The sequence below is a fragment of the Lonchura striata genome, chromosome 19 (assembly GCF_046129695.1).
Source record: "Lonchura striata isolate bLonStr1 chromosome 19, bLonStr1.mat, whole genome shotgun sequence".
NCBI lineage: Eukaryota > Metazoa > Chordata > Aves > Passeriformes > Estrildidae > Lonchura > Lonchura striata.
The window spans coordinates 8,249,348-8,270,982 of record NC_134621.1 but is presented as its reverse complement, the minus strand read 5'-3'; the positions used below and the strand labels follow the sequence as shown (position 1 = coordinate 8,270,982).

General features: G+C 42.8%; 3 protein-coding genes across 6 annotated transcripts in view; 2 read left to right on the top strand and 1 right to left on the bottom strand.

Moving 5' to 3' along the window:
* The window catches only part of ERN1 (endoplasmic reticulum to nucleus signaling 1), a 31,766-nt gene extending 24,584 nt beyond the window's left edge, over window positions 1-7,182 (top strand). Inside the window, exons 13-22 of the mRNA XM_021537523.2 lie at window positions 569-824; window positions 1,507-1,597; window positions 1,911-2,100; window positions 2,593-2,692; window positions 3,136-3,335; window positions 3,544-3,691; window positions 4,138-4,265; window positions 4,809-4,932; window positions 5,172-5,239; window positions 5,431-7,182. Of these exons, the coding sequence (XP_021393198.2) occupies window positions 569-824; window positions 1,507-1,597; window positions 1,911-2,100; window positions 2,593-2,692; window positions 3,136-3,335; window positions 3,544-3,691; window positions 4,138-4,265; window positions 4,809-4,932; window positions 5,172-5,239; window positions 5,431-5,637 (1,512 nt within the window). The 3' untranslated portion in view covers window positions 5,638-7,182. The remainder of the gene's footprint in view (window positions 1-568; window positions 825-1,506; window positions 1,598-1,910; window positions 2,101-2,592; window positions 2,693-3,135; window positions 3,336-3,543; window positions 3,692-4,137; window positions 4,266-4,808; window positions 4,933-5,171; window positions 5,240-5,430) is intronic.
* Window positions 7,183-8,505: 1,323 nt separating this feature from the next.
* On the top strand, window positions 8,506-20,405 carry LOC110474266 (sterile alpha motif domain-containing protein 9-like). Of its 4 annotated transcripts, none has more exons than XR_013340949.1 (4): window positions 8,506-8,680; window positions 9,698-9,853; window positions 11,079-11,123; window positions 19,971-20,405. XR_013340949.1 is itself a non-coding variant. In XM_021537562.3 (4 exons), exons 3-4 carry the CDS (start codon window positions 11,120-11,122, stop codon window positions 16,291-16,293), a joined length of 4,677 nt encoding a protein of 1,558 aa, XP_021393237.2. In that variant the 5' UTR covers window positions 8,506-8,680; window positions 9,698-9,853; window positions 11,079-11,119; the 3' UTR covers window positions 16,294-17,207. The 4 variants fall into 4 exon arrangements, 3 of the variants coding, with proteins under 3 accessions (XP_021393237.2, XP_077643508.1, XP_031362247.2); XM_021537562.3 differs by lacking the exon at window positions 19,971-20,405 and adding an exon at window positions 11,621-17,207; XM_077787382.1 differs by lacking the exon at window positions 19,971-20,405 and adding an exon at window positions 11,621-17,207 and having other exon boundaries at window positions 9,698-9,978.
* The window catches only part of ZNF207 (zinc finger protein 207), a 19,693-nt gene continuing 18,432 nt past the window's right edge, over window positions 20,375-21,635 (bottom strand). The window contains exon 14 of the transcript XR_013340951.1: window positions 20,375-21,322. The gene's annotated coding sequence lies outside the window, so the exon portion shown is untranslated. The remainder of the gene's footprint in view (window positions 21,323-21,635) is intronic.

The following is a 21,635-nucleotide window of genomic DNA, read 5'->3' as shown; positions in this document are numbered from 1 at the left end:
TGGCTTGATGTGCTCTTGAGTGTTGGGAACATCAGGAATGTTCTAGAGCCCAGAAATGATTCAGGAGTTAGTGAGAGACTCTAGAGATATTTCCCTCTTCACAGATGTGCACTGGGGAACAAAGGCACAAGTTTAACTTAACGGGGATTTCTTTGGCCATGTGTGCCAGCTCTGGAGAGGTTTTCTTTTCCATCCACCAGTTGTGGTTTTTGTAGCTATTACTCTTTTTTGATATGATCTCAGCACTACTGGCTTCACTCCTGTCGTCCTCACCTGAACCACTGTCAGATTTTCCAAGTTTTAGATCAAAGCCTTTATCTTTCTGTGGTTTAAAGACTCCTGGTCAACCTTGTAACAGCTTTTTTAACCAAGCCGTGTGATTTCTCATGTTGGCCATGGAAGTCCAGAATGAAATAGAAATTGTGAGTGAACGTTCCCCAGCCTGTGTGGTTGGCAGGAACAGGGCAGGAGAGTTTGGCTCCCACCTTTTAAAAGTAGCTCCCCAGTAGCTGTAGAGTTCCCTTGCACGACCTGACTGCCAAATCTTCACTGAGACCCTTTATCACAGAGTGTCCACCAGCAGCAGCAGAGGCAGCATCAGCTGGAAGAGAAGATCCAGCTCCTGCAGCAACAGAAGCTGCCCTTCGGTGCTGCCAGTGACCTCCCGCCCGAGGCAGATTTCCTGGACACGTCGTGTGGCCGGACGGAGAGCTCAGCTGCCAGCACCCCAAACCTGTCCCCCCGTGCATCAAACCACTCTGCCTATTCCAACATCTCCACATCCGATGTTGGGAGCTGCCTCTCCACTGAGCAAGAAGAGGGAGGTAAAGCTGACTCAGTGTGGTTTATTGTGTTTCTGTTTCCCCAGTCTGTGTGATGGTACAGTAGAATAGTTGTCGATGCTCCTTCATAGCTCAGCAAGATGAAAAGAACCATTCAGGCTGAGCCCTGCACCTCAGCAGGATTGTTGCTTCACAGTAACAGCCAGCTGCGGGCTTGTGCTGCCCAGGGCAGTGTGTTCCTGTCACTTGCAGCCTTTCCAGGGAGATACTAATTTAAATAAAAACATGTATTAAGATGATTAACTTGACTCAAGAAATGGGGATGAAGCAGCACAACCTTCCTGCCTGGTCTTCCTGTGCACTCATTGTCCCTTCAAAGGCTACTAAGCCCCCTTCCATTACTTTCAGCCAGCATTTTCTAAATGCAACATCAACTTTTAGGAAGAGTTTGGTTGCTGAGAACCACTCATTTCTCACAAACATGAGCCATAAGGTGTGTGTAAATGTGTTTTGATTCTTGATGTCAGCTCATTGGGTCACCCCAGACTGTTTGCCTACTCAGAGTAAGCACCAGTGTGGACATGTTTATTTCTTTTGATCATATGTGTGTTAAATTTAAACATGAGCTAAAAGACTTTTACAGACTGGTCCCAAAGTCTGTGCAGTTGTAAAAGGCTGCCTTGCCCCATCCTAAACCAGTGCTTGATTTTCTTTTCTTGTTCAGATGAAGAAGCAAACCGAGTGATTGTTGGCAAGATTTCGTTTAACCCTAAAGATGTACTGGGACATGGTGCTGAAGGGACAATTGTTTACAGGTAGAAAAGAATGTGTGCATTAAACAGACCAATGCTGTGTTTGTTTTAGGTTCTTTTAATTTTTTTTTATAAAAGCCCTCACATCTACTATGAACAGAAATGAAACTTTCTGCATGTGTCTGGAATATTTTCATGCATTCTCTTCACTAGCAAAAACTACTTCCCTAAGAAGCGTTTACTGGCCAAATGTACTTGTTTCCAGGATAGGAAATGCGTTCATTGGCCTCTACAATGGTTTCTGTTGTCATGTTTTCTGTACATGGTCTGGCTTCAGAGTGTGAAGGGCTGTTGTGCTTTCTCTCCCTGGCTGCAGGGGCTCCTTTGATAACCGTGATGTGGCAGTGAAGAGGATTCTCCCCGAGTGCTTCAGCTTTGCAGACCGGGAGGTGCAGCTGCTGCGCGAGTCCGACGAGCACCCAAACGTGATCCGCTACTTCTGCATGGAGCGGGACCGGCAGTTCCAGTACATCGCCATCGAGCTGTGCGCTGCCACCCTGCAGGAGGTGACCGCCAGGGCTGCCAGCATCTTCTCCCTGCGAGGCCTTCACCTCCCTTGAGCTTAAGTTGCTGAAGTGCCTGACACAGGGGATGTTCCATTTACTCCCACTGTCACCTCTGTGACAATTCCATGTTCCTAGGACAGGGGGGTTTTCAGAGCTGTAGAAAGACATCCCTAACCCTGGACTGATTTATGGACAGAAGCTGTTGTCCTTTGATTTTTAACTTCTTGTGAAGGACTCCTAGTCATCCCCCCTCCACCATGCAGACTTTGAAAACTGTTCTTCTTTCTGGAGCACAGTGCTATACAGAATTCTAGCTTTAAATGAGACTAGAGATCATCATCTTCAGCCAAAAAAAAAAAGCTCTTTGCTGTGTGTTACCAGCTAGCACAATTTATCCAGACACAGCTCTTTTGGTGGGTGAAGTGCATGGATTTATTATTTATACAGCTTCTAAGCAGTGCTGTGGCTGACTCTCCTGGTTCTCTGTTGCAGTACGTTGAGCAGAAGGCCTTCAGCCACCATGGCTTACAACCCATCACTCTCCTGCAGCAGACAACCTCTGGGCTAGCTTACCTGCACTCCCTGAATATTGGTAAGAATGCCTCTCCTTTCAGGACTGGATGGAGAACTACTATTTTCTTAGCTGTAAAATAAAGAGAAACTGGTCTGGTTCTGTTCATCTGGCCTATTGGAAGGTGACCTATGGCAGGGGAGTTGAAATGAGATCATCTTTGAGGTCCCTTTGTACCCAAACCATTCTGTGGTTCTATGATTTGACATTGGCTTTGTCCCTGCAACATTCTGCAGCCCTGGAGTTCTAAAGCAAGTCCTTACTGTTGGTGCAGGGTGCTGAAGTTTTTAGATTGGGATAGTTTTTAGATGGTGGAATGAAAAAAAAATGAAATTACCAATGAAAAGCATTTGCAGTTATGACTTTGATTTCATGAATAGCGGTTCAGCCTTATGAAAGATCCATTTAAAAATTTACAAAGATTGTTGGGACCGCCTGAGTGGATAAGTGGGTGTTTGTAACAGTCCACAGGGACCTGAAGCCCCACAACATCCTCATCTCGATGCCCAACGCTCACGGGAAAGTCAAGGCCATGATTTCAGACTTTGGGCTGTGCAAGAAGCTGGCGGTGGGCAGGCACAGCTTCAGCCGCCGCTCGGGCGTGCCGGGCACTGAAGGCTGGATCGCCCCAGAGATGCTGAGTGAAGACTGCAAAGAGAACCCTGTAAGTCCTCACCCTTCCCAGGCTGCCCAGGACCAGGCCAGACCCTAAAATTGGCAGCATTTGGTCCTGGCCCCCAGGCTGCCTTGCAGCTTAAATCTGCGAGTTGGAAAATTTCCTTCTGCTCTCAGATGCGAAATAACCACCCTGTGAGCATCAGAGCTTTCAGGGGGAAAAGATGTCGCTGCTAGTGAAGGCTGTTTCTTTGCAGACGTACACCGTGGACATCTTTTCAGCTGGCTGTGTCTTCTATTATGTGGTGTCTGAAGGTGGCCATCCCTTTGGCAAGTCCCTGCAGCGGCAAGCCAACATCCTGCTGGGAGCATACAGCCTGGAGGCTCTGGATGCAGGGAGGCACGGTAAGGACTGCAGGGATCCCTGCACTGCAGGATCACTGAGGGCCCAGGCTGCTGAACACCAACACCAGTGACACAACCAAGGCCCACAGTTACTCTCAGCCTGGCAGAGAGGAAAGTTGTACTCCTCAGGTCCTCCTGAAGTAAAGGGTCTAAAGTTCTTGGAGTTAGTACCCCAGAGCAACTCTGCAGTCTTGACTGTGAAGTTACTTCCTGTATTTAAAGGAAGAGAGAGCTGAACTTTGATATTCTTAGTCTTTGATAGTCTTTCTGTTGGTTGCCTAGCACATCTGTGAGGGCAGCTCTTGAACTAGCAGGACAGGAGGAAGTAGAGGCCATAATGAATTTCTGAAGTACAAAATATTATAAAATCACATAATTTTACTTTTCACTACAGTCTAAGAACATAGAGAAAATAAAATAATTTCCATGTACACTCTTCCTTGCAGAAGACATTGTTGCTCATGATTTAATAGAGCAGATGATAAACATGGACCCTCAGAAACGGCCATCTGCCAGTTGTGTGCTCAAACACCCCTTCTTTTGGAGTCTGGAAAAACAGCTCCAGTTCTTTCAGGTTTGTGGTGACCTTTCCTCTCAGTTTTCAGGGCTCCTGTAGACTGGTAGGGGTCTTGAATTCAGTGTCTCTTTTGTGCCTGAGGTCATAGAATCCACAGCATTACTGTGAGGAGACAGCCCAGTTGTAAAACCTGGGTGGAGCTCCTAAGCAATTGGCCTAGTCTTACAGCAGATCTTTCAGAGGGAGCCAGAGCTGATGTTACCAAGGTCAGCTGGTGGGAGGAAGGTCTCCTCTAGCAGCTGCAGTATCCACAGAGAGCATGGCCAGGAGGGTTTTCAAGAGCAGGAGTGAACAAGCACTGAATCCTGATGTGGGGTGGGAAGTGGCGGAGGCCTTGAGATCCTTTCCAGCCTTATCTCCTCTGTGCTAAAAAGGCTTGGGCAGAGGCTTCTGTATCCTATTCCACAGCACTGTCATGGAATGAAGTGGGATTCTAACTTTACTACCAAGACAGGCTCTAATGGACCAGAAGCAGCAATTGGAAAATATTGGGAAAAAACTTGGAAATAAAACTAGAAATAATCTGAATGTCTCTTCCAGGACGTCAGTGACCGAATAGAGAAAGAATCTTTAGATGGTCCAATAGTCAAGCAGTTAGAAAGAGGTGGAAGAGAAGTGGTGAAAATGGACTGGAGAGAGCACATCACTGTTCCTCTTCAGACAGGTAATGGACAGCATTTTGTCAGAGTGGGAATCAACTGTTGTTCCCAGTTTGCTGGGACAGGAAAATAAGGCTGACACTCTTTCAGTTTTGGCACATCACTGTTACTTGTCAGTAAAGTGTTTCTTCAAATGCAAGTACATGTTTATGTCCTGAAACACACCTACAAGGATCTGTGGCTGCAGCCATACACCCCAGCACCTAAAACTGCATCACAACACAAAAAATTGTTTCTCTTGCAGATCTTCGAAAATTCAGATCCTATAAAGGTGGCTCTGTCCGGGACCTTCTGAGGGCGATGAGAAATAAGGTAAAGGAGTCTTTTCCTTGTGCACTCTGGGTTCCTGCCTCTGGCTGCTGTTGTTGCCAGCCTGTATCAGACCCTGATACAAGAGCCCAGTAAGGGTTACTGTGTCCAGGAACACCAACAGCTCTGTTCACAATAGGTTTCTGAACAAACTCTCTCTGACTGAGCTTTCCCTCTTCTGTTTTCCTCCACAGAAGCACCATTACAGGGAACTGCCTCCTGAAGTGCAGGAGACCCTGGGCTCCATCCCAGATGAATTTGTGTGTTACTTCACAGCTCGTTTCCCTCGCCTGCTCCTGCACACCTACCACGCTATGCACATTTGCTGCCAAGAAAGACTATTCCAGCATTACTATGCTGAGGACTCTGCAGAGCTGAGCCTTACAGGAGACATGGTTTGAGAGGAGAGGGATGGAACTTTCTTCTCTGGGACCAACATTCCAAGCACAGGCCTACCCTTAGCAGGGAAAAATGGGATCATAGAGCTGAATTCTCTCTCCCTGAAGAAACCAAGCTTGCAAAAAGTGCCTTGTACCTGTGGCTGTGCTGGATCAGGAGATGGTGGAGTTCAGGGCACGAGTGGTAAAGCAACAAACCCTGGGGATGGAGTTACTGACTCCAAGGCAGTTTTCAAGACTGTGGAAATGAAGAGCAAAAGCTGGATATAACTGTCACCCAATATCCCTGTACTGTACGTGATTTTGTAATGGATGTGTTTTACTACAAAAAAAAAGTCAACTTCAGTGATTGAAATAACAAAATTACTTGCGACTGAGATGTGCAAAAGGAGCTTTTGGTTGTCGCAAACTATCTGAACCTGCCATTGCACTGCTGCCACATTAGGCACACCACAGTGATTGTAAAGGGAATCGTTCATGATTATCCAAAAAATGGTATGAAAGTACCATTTCTGTTTAACCAGTACTACTCTGGAAAGTTAGTCCCCTATACTTGAGCAGAAGCAGTTTTAAAAAATACTGACTTGAAACATCAATTCAAGGTTTTCCTACTCTGAAAATAAGCCTTTTTAATATGAAGCAGTATTCACAGAACAGGTTGAACAATCCTCCACTTAACTCATGATCTGCTCAAGTACCTGCAGCAAACACCGATGGACGCTGGAGCTGCCTGTGACTCACCAACTACAAATGTCCCTCGAGGGCTAAGAAAAGGCCACAGCCACAGAGCCAGGGGTGAGATGAGTCCTAGGAAAAAGAGCTAAACAGGAACCAAGAGCTGTTCAGAGCAGTGAAATCGGGGCAGTGTTTAAGGGGTGCCACAGAGCTGTAGAACCCCATTTCCTGTGCGTGTGGGCTGGTGATTCCATCCATGGGAGCCTGTGTGGTTAAAGGTGCAGTATTTCTTTACATGGGCCCTGAAGCTGTGACAAAGTGTCACTTGTGCTAGGATGAAGAAATGCTGAATTCTAATGTAACTGGGTGTTCTTTTACAATATATTTATTTAATGTATTTATATTTATTTAATTTTTACTACAAAGTGGTATCAAATCCACATGGTACAAGTATGAAGCATGCCAAATCAGTCTTAATCAGTTTTGTGTTTATATTTAATCATCAGATAACAAGTGGAAGAGGAAAGTGATACTGCATCTTTCAATGGAATTAATTAAAGGAGAAATTAGAAAGAATTTGTATGACTGTGCCATTGTGTCTTAAATAAATTATTGCTAGTAATACCCCATGTATGATGGGGTATGTACAGCTATTTTTCTGGAGATACTTTACAGGATGTTTTTTTCCTACTTTTACAATGTGTGAGAGCAATTTACCACAGATGCCAAACTGTGCAGGTTACATGTTCTAAAGCTTGAAAAAACAATGGTAATTTTACCTAAAAAGATTCAAAGCCTATTTCATATTTTTGTATTCCTCATGTAAAAGGTCTTTTATAAATCTACTAAATAAAGACTCAGATTAAAACCCCACAGCTTTTAGTGCCTATGTGTGCCCAGGGAACCCAGGAGCTGGCAGGACTGAGCAGGGAAGGGGCCAAGGCCTGCAGCAGCCTGGTCCTGCCTCCCTCGGCAAGGGACACGTGCCCGTTTTTGAGCCTGCTCCAACCATTCCCTGCCTGTTGATCCAACAGAGGATGCAGGAGTTGTTCAGGTAGGGGGGAGCCTCCCTGAAGGCCCAAGAACCTCGTTTGTTACTCTGACAGTCCCCTGGCACCAGCCCTCTCCAGCCTGGTGGCTGAGGCAAGTGCATGTGTGAGATAAAATGGCAGGACTTTGTGCTGCTGTGTGATAAAGAAATACCCATAAAAAAATGGTTTTGGTGAAACTGAGCTGAGCACGTGATTTACAGGAAACAGAAAGACACTAAGAGAGTTCCGCTGCAGCCCAGCCTTCCTAAGCCCCAGTGGCACAAAGGGCTGGGCTGGGGAGCCTCTTGACCCTGCTGTGAAAAACGCCAATCACTTGGTTTTTAAAATTTTAAAAGCTGAATAATAATAAAATGGTTATAAAAATAATAATACAATTAGAGTAAGAAAATTTAGAGTTAGGACAATTACAAGACAATAAAAACCAAAGAATTATGGACGTCTGGATGCTGTTGGACACTAAGTCACAAAAAGCATGCCTTGTGAACAAAGGAATAACCTTAAAAGCAATAGCCTGTTGCAAATTCATATGTTCATACATGATGCATAAATTCCTTGTAAATTAAGAACTTTCTGGTTTTTGTCAACTTTTTCTCCTTCATCCTGGTGGTTCCATAAAGATGGAGAGAAGGTGGAAGAATGTCTTTTCTGATAAGGAGGCACTAACTCTTTATGGGCCCCAAGTTGCTGCCATCTCTGTGCAAAGAATTTCTTGATTATCTCATTTCTTGCTTGAGCTAGTAAAAAAATCCTGCATCACAGAGTTTCTATTTTAACATTATGTTGTAACCTAAAACTCTATTTAACACACTACTTAAGAGAATTAATACAGCATAACTTTCTAACATTACACATATAATATTCATTGTAGCATTTGCGAAAAGCCAATCATAAATGTATTTTTCACACCTGCCAACCTCTCCCCTACTTGGTAAGGGGGCCTGGAGTCAGTAGGTAGCTCATATAGAGGGCAGTAAGTTAGATGGATCTGAAAGTTTAAAATACAAAACAAAGAACAAGTATTTCCCACACTCCATGCTGACAGCTGTTTTTAGTGGGACTAAGGGTACTGGTTTTGTACCAGCAGCACCACCCAGCAGCAGCACTGCTAGGAAGGGGGTGGAGACTTGATAACTCATCAGGCATATTTGTCTAAAGCAGTTTCCCCATTCTCGGAATAAATTTCAAGAGAGGAGGAGCTGCAGAACACCCTCAGCGCTCAGACTGCTGCCCGTGCAGAAGGGCACCGCAGGTGCTGGAGCCTTTCCCTGCCTTCGTCTGGAAACCCTTCCCTGCGGGCAGCACTGGAGAGTCTCTGCAAGGTAAGCCCGCCGTGCCCGCGGGGTCGTTCTCGGCCGGCGGGTTTCGCCTCTGGCCCCGGCTTTGGAAGCGAGGCCGTCCCTCCCCGGCCGCGCTCCGGGGGCTGCGGGGGCAGCCCTGCCCGCACCCCCGGGCTGCACCCCCTCCCTGCCCACGGTGGGGCCCGGGGTACGCACTGCAGCACAAACCCCGACTGCTCAGAGAGCCAGGAGGCACCGGGGACCCGCGGGCCCCTCCAGCCGCGCTGCCCCAGCCCTGCTCAGCTCGGTTCCAGTTTCGATTCCCCGGCAAGGCTCCCCGTTCTGAAACGCTTTCCTGACGTCTGCTGTCACAGCGGACTGGGAAACAAGGGCGGGACGGGCCCACTGTGCAAACCCCGCCCTGGGAGGCGGCCAAAGGCACTAACCGATCAGTACTTCAGGGACATTTTTAGCTCCCTTTCTCGGGAAATGCTGCACCAAGTGTCAGTGGAAATCTATCTCCCACCATTTTCATAACCAGCCTGTTTACACTTACTCTGAGGGATCCCTTTTCCCTACAGTACATCAGGACAGTCCCGTAACAGGCTCCCCTCTCAGAGCCGCTGCTCACAGCAAAGCTCCAGCCATGCTGGTGCCTCAGCCGAGGCTGCCACGGGGCTGACCAGATACAGAAAGGGTTAACGTGCTCTTGCTTGGCCTTTTCCCAGCATACTCTATTCTTCCTGAACCTGTTGTCTCCCCAACCACTCCCTTCTGCTGAACCCATCTCCTGCCAAGCCTTGGTCCTGAGCAATGAACTCTTCTTCCCCCAGTCACCACCTGCACTGGTGGCTGCTCCTTTTGCACTTGCTGAGAGCAATGTTTGGCACCACGAGTGCAGGGGTGCAGCACCAGCTGAACCAGAGAGTTGAGCCTCCACAATACCTTAAGAGAAGAAACACTAACACTGCCACAGCGCACCTTTTACTGTGATCCCGGTGATGGTTACTGCTGTGAATGTCACTCTGAGCAGGTGCATTTAACACATTCCTCCTGCAGTACACAACAGGTTGTCCATGCTGCCATCCATCTCTGAACCACTGGAATGGAGGCTGGGCACAGGAAGGATGTCATGACTCAGGGGAGGACACCGCACTGAACAGAAAACATTCTGCTGGCTTGGGCAGTGAGTCGAACTGCTCCTTGGAAATTCTGGTAAGCACCAGAACAGATGTGGGAAAAGAGAAGGAGCAGGGAAGAGCGTACTCGCCAAAAAAAGAGAGGGAAAAAGCACGTGTGAAGGAACAAAAGGCAGGGAAAGTGAGAAAAAGGAGTAAAAGGTAAGAGATACGTTATGAATTAATTTCTGTATGTCTAACTTAAGAACAAAACTGAATTTAGCAGTGATTTTAACTGAACAGCAATTTTGTATAAATGAATAATCTGGCATATACACAAATTTGGCAGTGGTTAATTAAGTATGACTAAGGTTCATATAAAGCATAAACAAAACCTACCGGGGTACAAGACGGTTTCTCACCCTGCCTCACGTATGAAACAAAGCAATCCAAATTGAACCCTATATACTGTGTGCCAATACTGATCAGTAATATCTCCTATTTTCGATTCTTGAAATCAACGTCACTATACTGCATAGCACATGCTCCACTCGTTGATAAGGGGTCTTCTGGATTTTTGGTGGTCTTTTCAAAGGAAGGCTGGCAGCCTTCCTCGCTGTCCTCTGAATAACCTGGCAAGCTGTACATGTGCATTAAGCTTTGTGTTATGTAAAGTAAGCATTATGTTCCAAATAAGCCTTATTATTTCATAGACAAGACCACTACTTTAGATTCCATATCTGGAATTGTCCCAGCTTTGCTCATCCCAAGGCCGATTCTACTTTGGGAGTCATCCCAACTCTGTTTGTCCCAAGGCTGATTCTGTTTTAAGGTCTTGCTTGTCTCAATAAATACATCCTGCATCACATGTAACATCTGCAAAGAAATCCATCTGCTTTGTAACACTCATCACATATACTTTTCCTTTTTATTTTATAACCATTATTTTCTAAAATATTGATATAGTTGCAATTTAGTTAGCATGAATCATATCCATTTATCACAGATAGAACCTCAGGGATAGTGGTGGGGGCCTCCTTTTCTCCAGTATGTAACAGAAGGAACTGTAGGGCTCAGCTGTCAGCACAAAACTCTACAGCAACCCCCTATTTCTTTCACACCCACATGTGTGTCGGAGGCAGGAGCAGCTGCCTTCACACAAAAGCAGCACAGCTGGCAAGAACAGGCTTTTAGAGGTACAGAAATGACCTTGGACAAAAAGGTGGGGAGGAAGTTGAGAAAACAGAACACCAATGTCAGCTTGAACTATCACTGGAACCTGAACTATAAATCTGAAGACTTACTTTTTTCCCCCCCTCTAGGGTTTTGTTCATTAACAGCAGGATTTCTTTCACCAAAGACAATGGGTATGTATTGCTTTCAGAAAATTTCTACTTTGTATGTAGCAATTTGCTTTTTATTATCTGCATACGAAGGATTTCTCTCTAGTGGGGAGCAGTCAGTACTCCTGTCATCTTAAGGTTTGTATTTATTGATGCAATCCTCATTTAGGAGAAAATAATCAGACTCAAGTGGGTAAATGATCTATACAAACCTGTCCAGTTTAGGGAATCCAGCCCTGTCAATTCCCATAAACCTTATAATTCCCTACAAAAATCATTTTGGGTTATTTCCTTGACTCCCTTTGAGGATCATTTCCAAGTCTCCTTCCTAGTTTCCTGCTTTGCTGATTTATTAGTCTTGCACCATTGTTTAGAACTGCTTCTGATTAAGGTTATGGATACTTTGTCATCAGCAATGACGTATTTGTGAAGTTAAGACCTGCTCTCCCACTGTCACTGGTATAACACTGTGGCCAAACAAACATTAGTTTGCATTAGTAATATATAATTTTAACTTCTAGATTACAAAACATTACCTGTGAGTGAATGGGTTGAGAACCATGTCAAATGTTGGCTGGAATCTACTGGAATCAAGAAGGAGTATGTAGATAAACTATATGAAGAAGAAGTGACAGGTCCAGCACTAATGGAACTGGATGAGTCTTTCCTCAAAGATATAGGAATGAAGAAAGGCCAAATCCAGATTTTAATCCACAAGAGAAATGAACTTTTGCAGTGCCAGGACAATGCACAGCAAGCTGAGGACTCCAGCAGCAAAAACCCCAACAGAACAGATGCACAGAAAGGCCCAGCCAAAGCCAGCAATGCCCCCGCTCAGGGCACGGCGAGTGGAGGCAGCTCAGGTGCTGTGGGTACAACCAGCAGCGAGAACACGGCTCCTACTTCTGGCAAGAAGCAAAAAAGAAACAAGAAATCCCAGCTTCAAAGTGCTGATGAAGTTTTAGACCTAAGAAACTGTCGGCCTTTTAGAAGTCAGGATACTGATTTCAAGTATGTGAAAGACACAGTTCTTGCTCCAGAATCAGGGGTCAGTGATTTAATCATTCCTTGCCATGAATACAAATCTTGTAACACTGCTGCAGAACTGAACAAACATCAACTGCAATCAAAATTTGCCTCTGAAGTGATACGATTTGCTTCGGCTTGCATGAACATTCGAACAAATGGCACCATCCATTTTGGTGTCATGGACAGTGTTGAGGACAAGGGCTGGAAACACGGACAGATCGTTGGCATAAAGATCAAAAACCGAGAAGACTTTGTTGATGCACTGGATCATTATATAGAGAAGTGCTTCTGCAATAATTTACAAGAAATTGCAAGGAAATGTATTCACCCACCTGTGTTTATCGAAGTGATTTCAAAAGACTCTCAGGAACAAAGATTTGTAGTGGAGGTTGACATTGAACCAACATTCAGCTTGGTAAAGAGTAAGTGTTTTGAAGTTTATTTGCCAAAATACAATGAAAACAGCCAGCAGGTGACCCTGACCAAAGAACCAGCTCTCTACCAGAGACTGGGAGCAAAGTCTGAATCTGTGCAGCGCAACAAGCTCACTCCTTTCATTCAAGCCATGCCAGACAGGGATGCTCAGAGAGAAAGAGCTGAGCTCTCCAGCACACAAGAATCTACAGAAATAGCTCAAGATTTAGGAAGAAAGTTATCAATTCTATTAAATGATGGCAAAAGCTACATGGATGATTCCCTACGGTACATCCTTGTCACAAACAGATGTGAACAGGAAAATCTGAACTACATCGACTTTTTAATGCACTTGAACCTTTTCTGTGTCTTTGATTTTGATGAACATTCTAATGTGTCAGGACTGTACAGCAAATACAAAGAGCACCATGAAACAAGTTCTTATTTTTTACAGGATTTTTTCAAAGAAATTAAGACTGATAATTCTCCCTCTCAGAAACTGTTTGATCAGACCAGCTGGATATTCTGCAATGGGCGGAGTGACTTCCTTGGGGATGAAGAGCCTTGTGATGAGAATAAGTGGATTAGAACAAAAAAAAAATACCTGAAGAAAGTAATTACTTGTATCTGTGAGGAAATTCTGCCAGAGCGCTCTTTCATTGTGCTTTTTCTATTGCTATCACCAGTGCAGAAACCACTTGTGGACACTTTTCAGGAATTCTATACAGAGATGAATGGCATGGAGTACATCATCTGCATTGCAGAATCCAAAGAAAATTACAGAAAGTGGGCCAGTCTAGCTCAGGAATCCTGCAGCATTGAGACACTAGAACAATGCAGTATTGTGGGTATGAAGCTCAGTCACGTAGATGCCACCATCAAATCAAAGCTGCCTTCTACAGCCCAACCCAGACACCTGCCAACTTCCACTGGAGGCGTGTGTACACTTCCCTTGCGGGAAGAAGAGAAACTGTATTCTCTAGAAATCCTTTGTACTGACCAATGTGATGATATCAAATATAATCTTTGGCCTGAAAAACAAAAACAAGAAATAGAACAAAATTTTTACCGCGGGGGAAAAATCAAGTGGGAAAACTTGTGGCTTGCTGAAAACAAACTCTGTGGGGATATCATTGAACGTGAAGCATGCGCGGAGGCAAGCAAACTCTTGGATGGCATTTTACGAGGAAGTGGACGCAATTATTCTGTGGCTAAACTAAAGATATTTCACCATCCTGGGAGTGGTGGAAGCACAATAGCACGGCAAGTTCTGTGGAAAAACAGAAAGCGTTTTAGATGTGCTGTTATCAAGACCTCATATTCGCACTCAACTGTTTGTAATCATGTGCTCGCCCTTAGAGATTACGAAGAAAAGGAAATCACTCACTGTTTTCCTGTGCTGCTCTTGCTCGAAGATTATGATGATGAGTACTTTGATGACCTACAGACTGACTTAGTGGAGGCTGTAGGAACCAGGAAAATGAATACCGCCAGGCCTTATTTCATCCTCATATGCTGTAGACGATGCAATGATCCTGAAAGGCTTTGCAAGGCTTCACCACTGGACACAGTTGCAGTGAGTCACAAACTGACAAAGTCAGAGAAAAGTCTGTTTAACACCAAACTTGTAAAACTGCAGCAGAAGTATGATGAGCCAGAATTCATACTTACATTTGTGCTGATGTGTGAGGAGTTCAATAAAACGTATGTGTCTGACATGGTAGAGCACATACTGCAAGGCATTGACACGTCCTCTCGTGACACCTGCTTGATGCGTTACATTGCTCTGCTCAACTGCTATGTACCAAATTCATACATTTCACTGTCACACTGTGAGGCTTTTCTGGGGCTGGGGGCATATACAGAGAGTAAAGCAAGAGTATACGATTTCAAGCATCACTTGAGTGAACAAGTAAGAATGATTTTTATTGAGCTAAGGGAAAGTACCTCTTATATTTCATCTATTCGGATAATACATTGCCTGGTTGCAAAAGAAATTCTGCATCAGCTTTCAGGGAATCAATCGCTAAGTCAACTTGCAACGAATCTTCTTCAGGAAAAGGTACTCTTTGAAAACAGATTTGGACGAGAAGAATTCTTAAAGTTTATCAGACATCTGTTTATTCGACGTGATAAAAGAAGCAGGGGTGACAATACTGATACTCTCTTCTCCCCATTCATCGAACATGTCTGTGAAGCTGAAGACTGTGAAAAAGCCATTGCTGTTTTAAAAGCTGCATATGAAGTCTTTGGAAAAGATGCTTTTTTTGCCCAGCAGCTTGCCAGACTAAATTACACCAACGAAAAATTTGAAGATGCTGAATACTGGGCAAAGGTCGCAAAAGCACATTTGCCAACTGATTCTTTTATTTTGGATACAGAAGGTCAAGTCTACAGAAAATGGTTTAATTTCACCGTGGATAAAATGACAGAGGACACCCCTGAAAGGATCACTGAGAAAATATTGCTTGCTCTTGAAGCTATTAAATGCTTCAGAGCTGCACAACAAGCAGCAAAGGAAGAACGTGAAAGTATGAACAATGCTGGCTATTTTGGAGAAGTAGAAGTAGGTTGTCGCCTTCTTCGATTTTTGTCCACACTGCCTGTATTCCACGGAAGTCCAAAGGGAGAACATACTGAACTTGTGAAATATCTCACCACAAATTACATTCCTGAAGACATAAAAAAACCATGGGAAAAGCTTCATTCCCGCTTAAAAGGCTTGCAACAGAACCTGTACAATGCCCTGGAATGGATTTCAGAAGAACTAAGTTATTTCCAAACAGAAAAAAACCAAGAGAAGGATGATGAAAATGATAAGGAAGAACAAATTCATAATCCCAGAAAATGGTTGAGAAGGCAGTCAGCAGTATACGCTAAATTCTTCATCTCAGCATCACTTGATGATGACAGCAACAATGGTCCTGACACTCAGCTCATGAGACGCATGAGTATTTATGGGAGTGGTGGAGGAAATGTCACCAATATTCTGTCATTCTTAACAGATAACAAAGAGAAGAGGTCAGCTGAAAAGCTAGAAAGGATCCTTGATTTCTATCCAGAAAAACCTCTGAGGAAGGAGGACAGGCTGGAGGACAATGATTTAATCAATTTTATTTTGTGCCACATCACATTAGCCTGCTTAGCACCAGGATCAGCCAAACTCCTTCCACTGCCAATTCTTCGTGAACTCAGTCTAAGATTCTTCAAAATAAAAAGACCATCAAGACCATTTCCATCAAGTGCCTATTTTCTGCTCACCTTGCTGTACTGGCCAGATGAAGTATTAGACAAAGAGCCTAATCCCGAGAATGATGAAATTTTAACTTTAGCCCTTCAAACCCTGAAACGCTTATATGACATCAAAATGAAAAATGTTTCTACCAGAAAGAAAAGAATCTACACCCCTTTTTTTCTGGGAAAGGGTTATGGCTTAAATAAGATCGTGCACAAAAATAAAATTGAAAAATTGATGATGGGGTCCTTAGATGAGAGGAGAATGAAGTGGCTGCATGGAACTGTATGGAGTATTTCTGAAATTCGTGACAAGCTCAAAAGAGTTTCTGGCTGGACCAAGGACAGAAATTTATTTATACGAGGTCACGTAAAGGAACTCCGTATCTTGCCACTCCATCATGAATCAGTGCCTGCTGGAAATGAAAATGTGACCTTTTATTTAGGCTTTTCATTTAATGGTCTTGTTGCTTTCAACATTGAGGTTGAAAATGATCCAGCCATCAGAAGAACCTAAGCTATGTAGTACAGTGCTGCATGCACTGTGCTCATAGAGGGTACAGCACTGGAATTGTCCAGTCTCATATTTAAAACTAAAAGTGGACTGTTCCTGGGTAACTACCAGGCAACAAGATTATCAGAATTAACAACTGTAATAGCAACCAAGTAACTAAAAAAATTGGAACTATGAGAGTGAACTTAGAGCCAGGCCTTTGATAGTTTTGGAGTTCCAAAAAGCAAGATTTCAAACCAAAGATGGCAATTGATCCCTCTCTTCTTACCCCACAGATTAGGATTTTAAATTAATTTCTGCATAGTCTTGATCAGTAAAATTTGTCCAGTGTAACTAAATTTTTCTTCCTGAATCAGGAACAGAAAAATGAACGCACACCACATACACTGGTTGCTGACACGTACCATGCATGAATTAACTAGAGACTGCAAAACCAGGGTCAGTATGGAAGCAATTTTAAAGCTGACTTCACAATCACAGATAAAAAACCAGGTCTAAAATTCTGTATAATCTTACATTGCCTCTCTGTGTAAATATTTCCTTAGTAGACATATCTGAATCTGGGGTGGGGTGGAGGTATGCAAGCAGAATCATAGGTGACAAAGATGATTTGTAAGAACTTTTGTGTTTATAATCCAAACAATTCCTATACTTTCTGCAATTATTATGCATTATCATCCAAAGAATGCCACACAATACAGAACTGAAATTTTTCTAGAGCATACATCCATGATTTGAAAAATGCAAAAGGGGTTTTCAGGGCTGTGTTTGCAACCATGATGTCAAATTCAGCTTCTAATAACAAAACGTGTGTTGTTGCAGTTTCACATTGTTTGATGTAAGACATTGTGACTAAAATTGCCAAAACTCCCTGTCATATAACTTGTTTTAATTGAATAAATATCTTTTATGAGGGACTACAATTTCTATGTGATCTTTATTACCCTACCTGAAGATGTATTTCCAACAGTAGCTAGGTATGATTTGCTTTTCCAACTGCAGCCAAGATCTGCAACCAGAAACTGTAAAATGAACTGCAAGTGAATTCAGAAGGAAGATGATGAAATATTATTGTCTAGTCCAAGCTGCCAGAAGCAAGAGAGCTGAAGGGCCAGAGAAATCCCTCTCTGATCCCCAGACCTGATGCAGGGGACAGAGTATGTTTGAGAAGGTTAACTGGGCAAAGGCAGCTTCCCCAATCTAGTCTTAGGATGGCTTCAACCCAGAGCAAAAACAGGACATGTAAACTTACTGAAAAGCACAGGAGTGAAAAGCAGAGCACTGACTGCTCACCACATATAGGACCTGCTCAAATACTGAAAAGCAGACTTTGTTTTCAAACAGGAACTCTTACCATGATGAAAAATTACAGCCAGCTTGGCCAGGAGGGTGTGTTGTTTACTGCCTGCGCACACCCAACTCCATTCTGCACAGCCAGGGCTTTGCCCTGTAGCCCACACTACAGCACAAGTTTGAGTCTTTGAGGTATAAATGGGGGTCTTGCTTTTCATATATGCCCACTTTTACCTTTTAAGAAATTGAAAGTTTAGGTTCAAACTCTTCATCCACCCCCAGCCCTACAGAAAAAAAAAAAAAACCTACTAAACTGAAACAAGTTTTAGAGACAAAGTGTAAATTTTACAGATTAATTCTTGGGGTCCCACATTGCAAGAACAACCAGCTGAGGCTCACAGGGCAGCAAGTACAAACCCACCCTTCCTACCAGTCATGTTCATATTTGGGAGGGGCTTAACCTGCTAGGCAACACACAGCTGCCCTTGCTCTAACTAGCTTTTAGTATAAAGCAGTTCCCAATTGCCTCTGAGATTTCCTGAGAGCTGAAAGGCCCAGAGGACAAATGCCCATTAAGAATTTCTGCACAGCAGCAGTGTTCACTTGAAGAGTCCTCTGCTTCAACTGCTCCTTGTCACGCACACCCAATTCAAAAAACCTCCAACTGATCCATGTCATAGCATTAGAATATCTGTTTATCTTCCCTTTACCACCTCTCAGAAATTAACCTATGAGTGAACAGTGGTGGCTAATTAAGACCAACCAGTATTCCATTCTCATCCCATACACAGGAGGTGCAAGGATACCCACCTCCCAAGCTACCTCATCTCTCCAGCACTTTGCTCAAAAAGGCTTTAGAGCAGAGCACCTCCCAGCAGGTCCATGCCACCAACTTTTATGAAAACACTGTTAGAAATTTTTCCTCCATACTCCAACTCTTCCAACTTCAATAGCTTTTTATAGTCTGCTTAGCAGCAGGACAGCAGATCAACAGCAAAAGCAAGTTACAGGTTAAGAAGCTGGATTCAATTGTCTTCCACTTCAAGTCAGAGCTCACACAAATGAGTCTCTGCAGCTTACAGAGGATCAAAAAGCTGGTGCTAAGTTACTCTCACCATAACATTTGTTGCAATAATAATTTAAATAGGTTTTCAAGAGGAGAAAAAAAAATACACAGAAACAGTGGTTCACTTCTGTTTAATCAGAGACTATTACAAAATGATCACACATTACAGATGGCTATATGTGCAGATGACTATATGAAGAACAGTTCAGAGAGGGTTCCCAGTGAATGCAAATGATGTTAAATCCGTATTTTCTTCTCATCTTCTTTGTAAGCTGAATGCTATAAAATTAAGCTTGTTATTGTTACTATTATTTGCATGCATTAAAGTGATGCACATACTTACCAGTCTCTTTCTTGAATTAAATTCAACATCAGTATTTTGTCACCACCTGTCTTTTGAAAAAGATCAGTAATCCCAGGCCTTTCATACCACTTAACACAAAAGCAGAATCAAGTTACAGAAAAAACCCCTTCACAACACACTAATTTCTGTGGCCACACTGCTACCGAGAGGGGACACTATTCACTCATGTGCTTAAAGGTCTTTTATGAAGGTACTAAAACCAGCTTGGAGTTTTCTCATTTTGAGTTTGCTGCACAGTGACCAGAAACTCTAAAAGGGCAATTGGGAGTCAGCAAGGAGTCTAAGGAAATAGCAGGAAATGAAAAACTGTTCCAAATACACAGTACCAGAACTGGGAGGGAAAACTGCTGAACCATTTTACAATGGACAGCTGCTCTAATGGTGTGTCAGAAGTTGAGCTACAATTTAACACTGCTCACCTGGTAATCAAAGTCCAAATTTCCAGTCTTGTTTTGGTCCTATCTCAAAAAAAATAAATTTTATTCTACCAGAAAGTACCATAAGTAATTGCCATTTGAAGTTTCACAACAAGATGACTTTCTACAGAGTTCTACTGTGATCTATCCTGGAGAAATGCACTTTGTTTTGTTAAGACACTATGGAACACACTCTGCCCTTTAGTTATCCCCACTGATTGCCAGGCTGGTGTACAAGTTGTTCAGGTCTGCATCCAGCCACTGCCAAAACCAAGACTTGATAAGGTAACTGAGCAGCTAAAAGCAGTTACTCACTCCAACTCAGTACTGAGCACTGCATTAATGCTAGCATTGGCTAGGGTCAACCACAGATGGTGTAAGAAATACAGATACATTCTGTTAACAGGGTATGCAAGAATAAAAGAGATACCTACACAACAAGGTATCCCTTTTATTCTTGCATACCTGCAATTAAGATTAAGCAGAGATAAAGCTAAATTGTAAATATTAATGTATGACTTCCCTTTTTTCCCCCTTCTAGGGAGAAAAACCTATCCAACATTAGTCAGAAATTTGCCTGTAGCTCATTTTGAAGACAAAGTAATTGAATGTAAATTACCAAGAACTGATGTAGAGAAGATGGCAGGCAATGGGGCTGCAAGAGTAAGTATTCTAAAACCTGGGAAGATACAATTGACTTGAAACTGTGTATATTTTTATGATGAATTCTGCAGTACCCTTTAAGAATTCAAAACCCTAAAACAAGCAATTCTGCTGGAAGTGGTAAATCACTCATAAACCCATCTAAACCTTTCAGATGAGCTGGTGAAACTGAAGTGTCTGTTCAGCTACCACATAACTATGGCCCTCACAGTACCAACTAAGTAATTACCCACCAGTGATGTCAAAAGCCCCTCAAATTCAGAGTGGGACATCATGGCCTCAAAAGTGAATTAAAGCACAATCTTACAGCCCATCCAGCTGTGGATCTCTGCTTCATGCTATAGCACGGAAAAGTTTTCATCTCTTCTACGGGTATGTGTAGAGATGAGATATTCAAAGTCTAAATAGAAACAAATGTACGCAGCCATTCCAGAGAAAGCTGCATCTTCTATTCATTCACAAAGAATCTTTCCTATTTTAAGGTATAAAACGTTCTATACAATAGAAATAAAATACCAGAGTTTCTGGGAATATGGAATAGGGCAGAATTAAAGTAGAGGCAGAACAGTAAGTCTGATGTAAGATAAGAGTTGGACAAAACCACGGTCGTAGGTAGCATCTGAAGTGCTGAAATGAACTAACAAAAGTATTAATTTAAAAAGCACAGAAGAACGACCTCCTGGCTTACCACCCTAACAAAGTAAAAATCTGTGGCTAAGAAAGGGTAATTAGCAATAGCTAAAGAAAAGGAAAGATTACAAACTGCTATGGATTCCTAGAAACAGAAATGGTTAATCCCCAACACAACAAACACAGGGATCTGCTGGTTTGCTGATAAAAAACAGCCTCATTAATTACTTGCATGTCACCACAGTGATTTTGACTTCAAATTTTCACATTCTTCAGTAATATCAAAGGCTCCTTGTCAAGACTCTGTATTAAATTTTCCTTAAAGGTGCTCGCAGATATTGTTTAACTGTCCACAAGCATAGTTAAATCCATTAAGGATCTTCCAAAAAAATCTAGTCTGTTCACTCACTACTGGAATCAGTAGTAGGTAACAATCATATTTCAGAGACCAAAATTCCCCTCAGGTATTTAAGTGGTATCATTTGAACAAATTATTTCAAATAGGAACATCAGGTACTTACAGATTAAACTAACCTGTACTGGCAGTTCTGTGGAATTTTTCTTCTCTACCAGTAAGTAGCAAATGCTGAAATTCTGCTGCTAGTTAACAGAAACACAAATTGTATTAAACCAAGGTGTTTTATCCATAATTTAGATTTTTATTAAAAGAAAAGAGCCAAATTTCAATTACTGCAATTTGTTGCTTAAGAAAAGCATGTGAAGTAAAGGCAACTATAAAACTACTTTTAATTTGCCCTTCTGATTTTTTTATACATAAACAATAAGTTTAACAAGGTCACCTGTTGCCTACTAAAAACATAAAGGAAATTACAATACTTACATTGCCAGGTTCCTTCATTAAAGTCTTAAAGTCTGTTTTCTTATTCTGGACTTTACAAGTGAACAAGCAAAA

Excerpts from the sequence above, each read along its gene's own strand:
- LOC110474266 (XM_031506387.2), top strand. The coding sequence starts at position 10,961 with ATGACCTTGGACAAAAAGGTGGGGAGGAAGTTGAGAAAACAGAACACC. Across the intron at positions 11,124-11,620 it reads TCTTTCACCAAAGACAATGG|ATTACAAAACATTACCTGTG; the intron begins GTATGTATTGCT and ends TTTAACTTCTAG.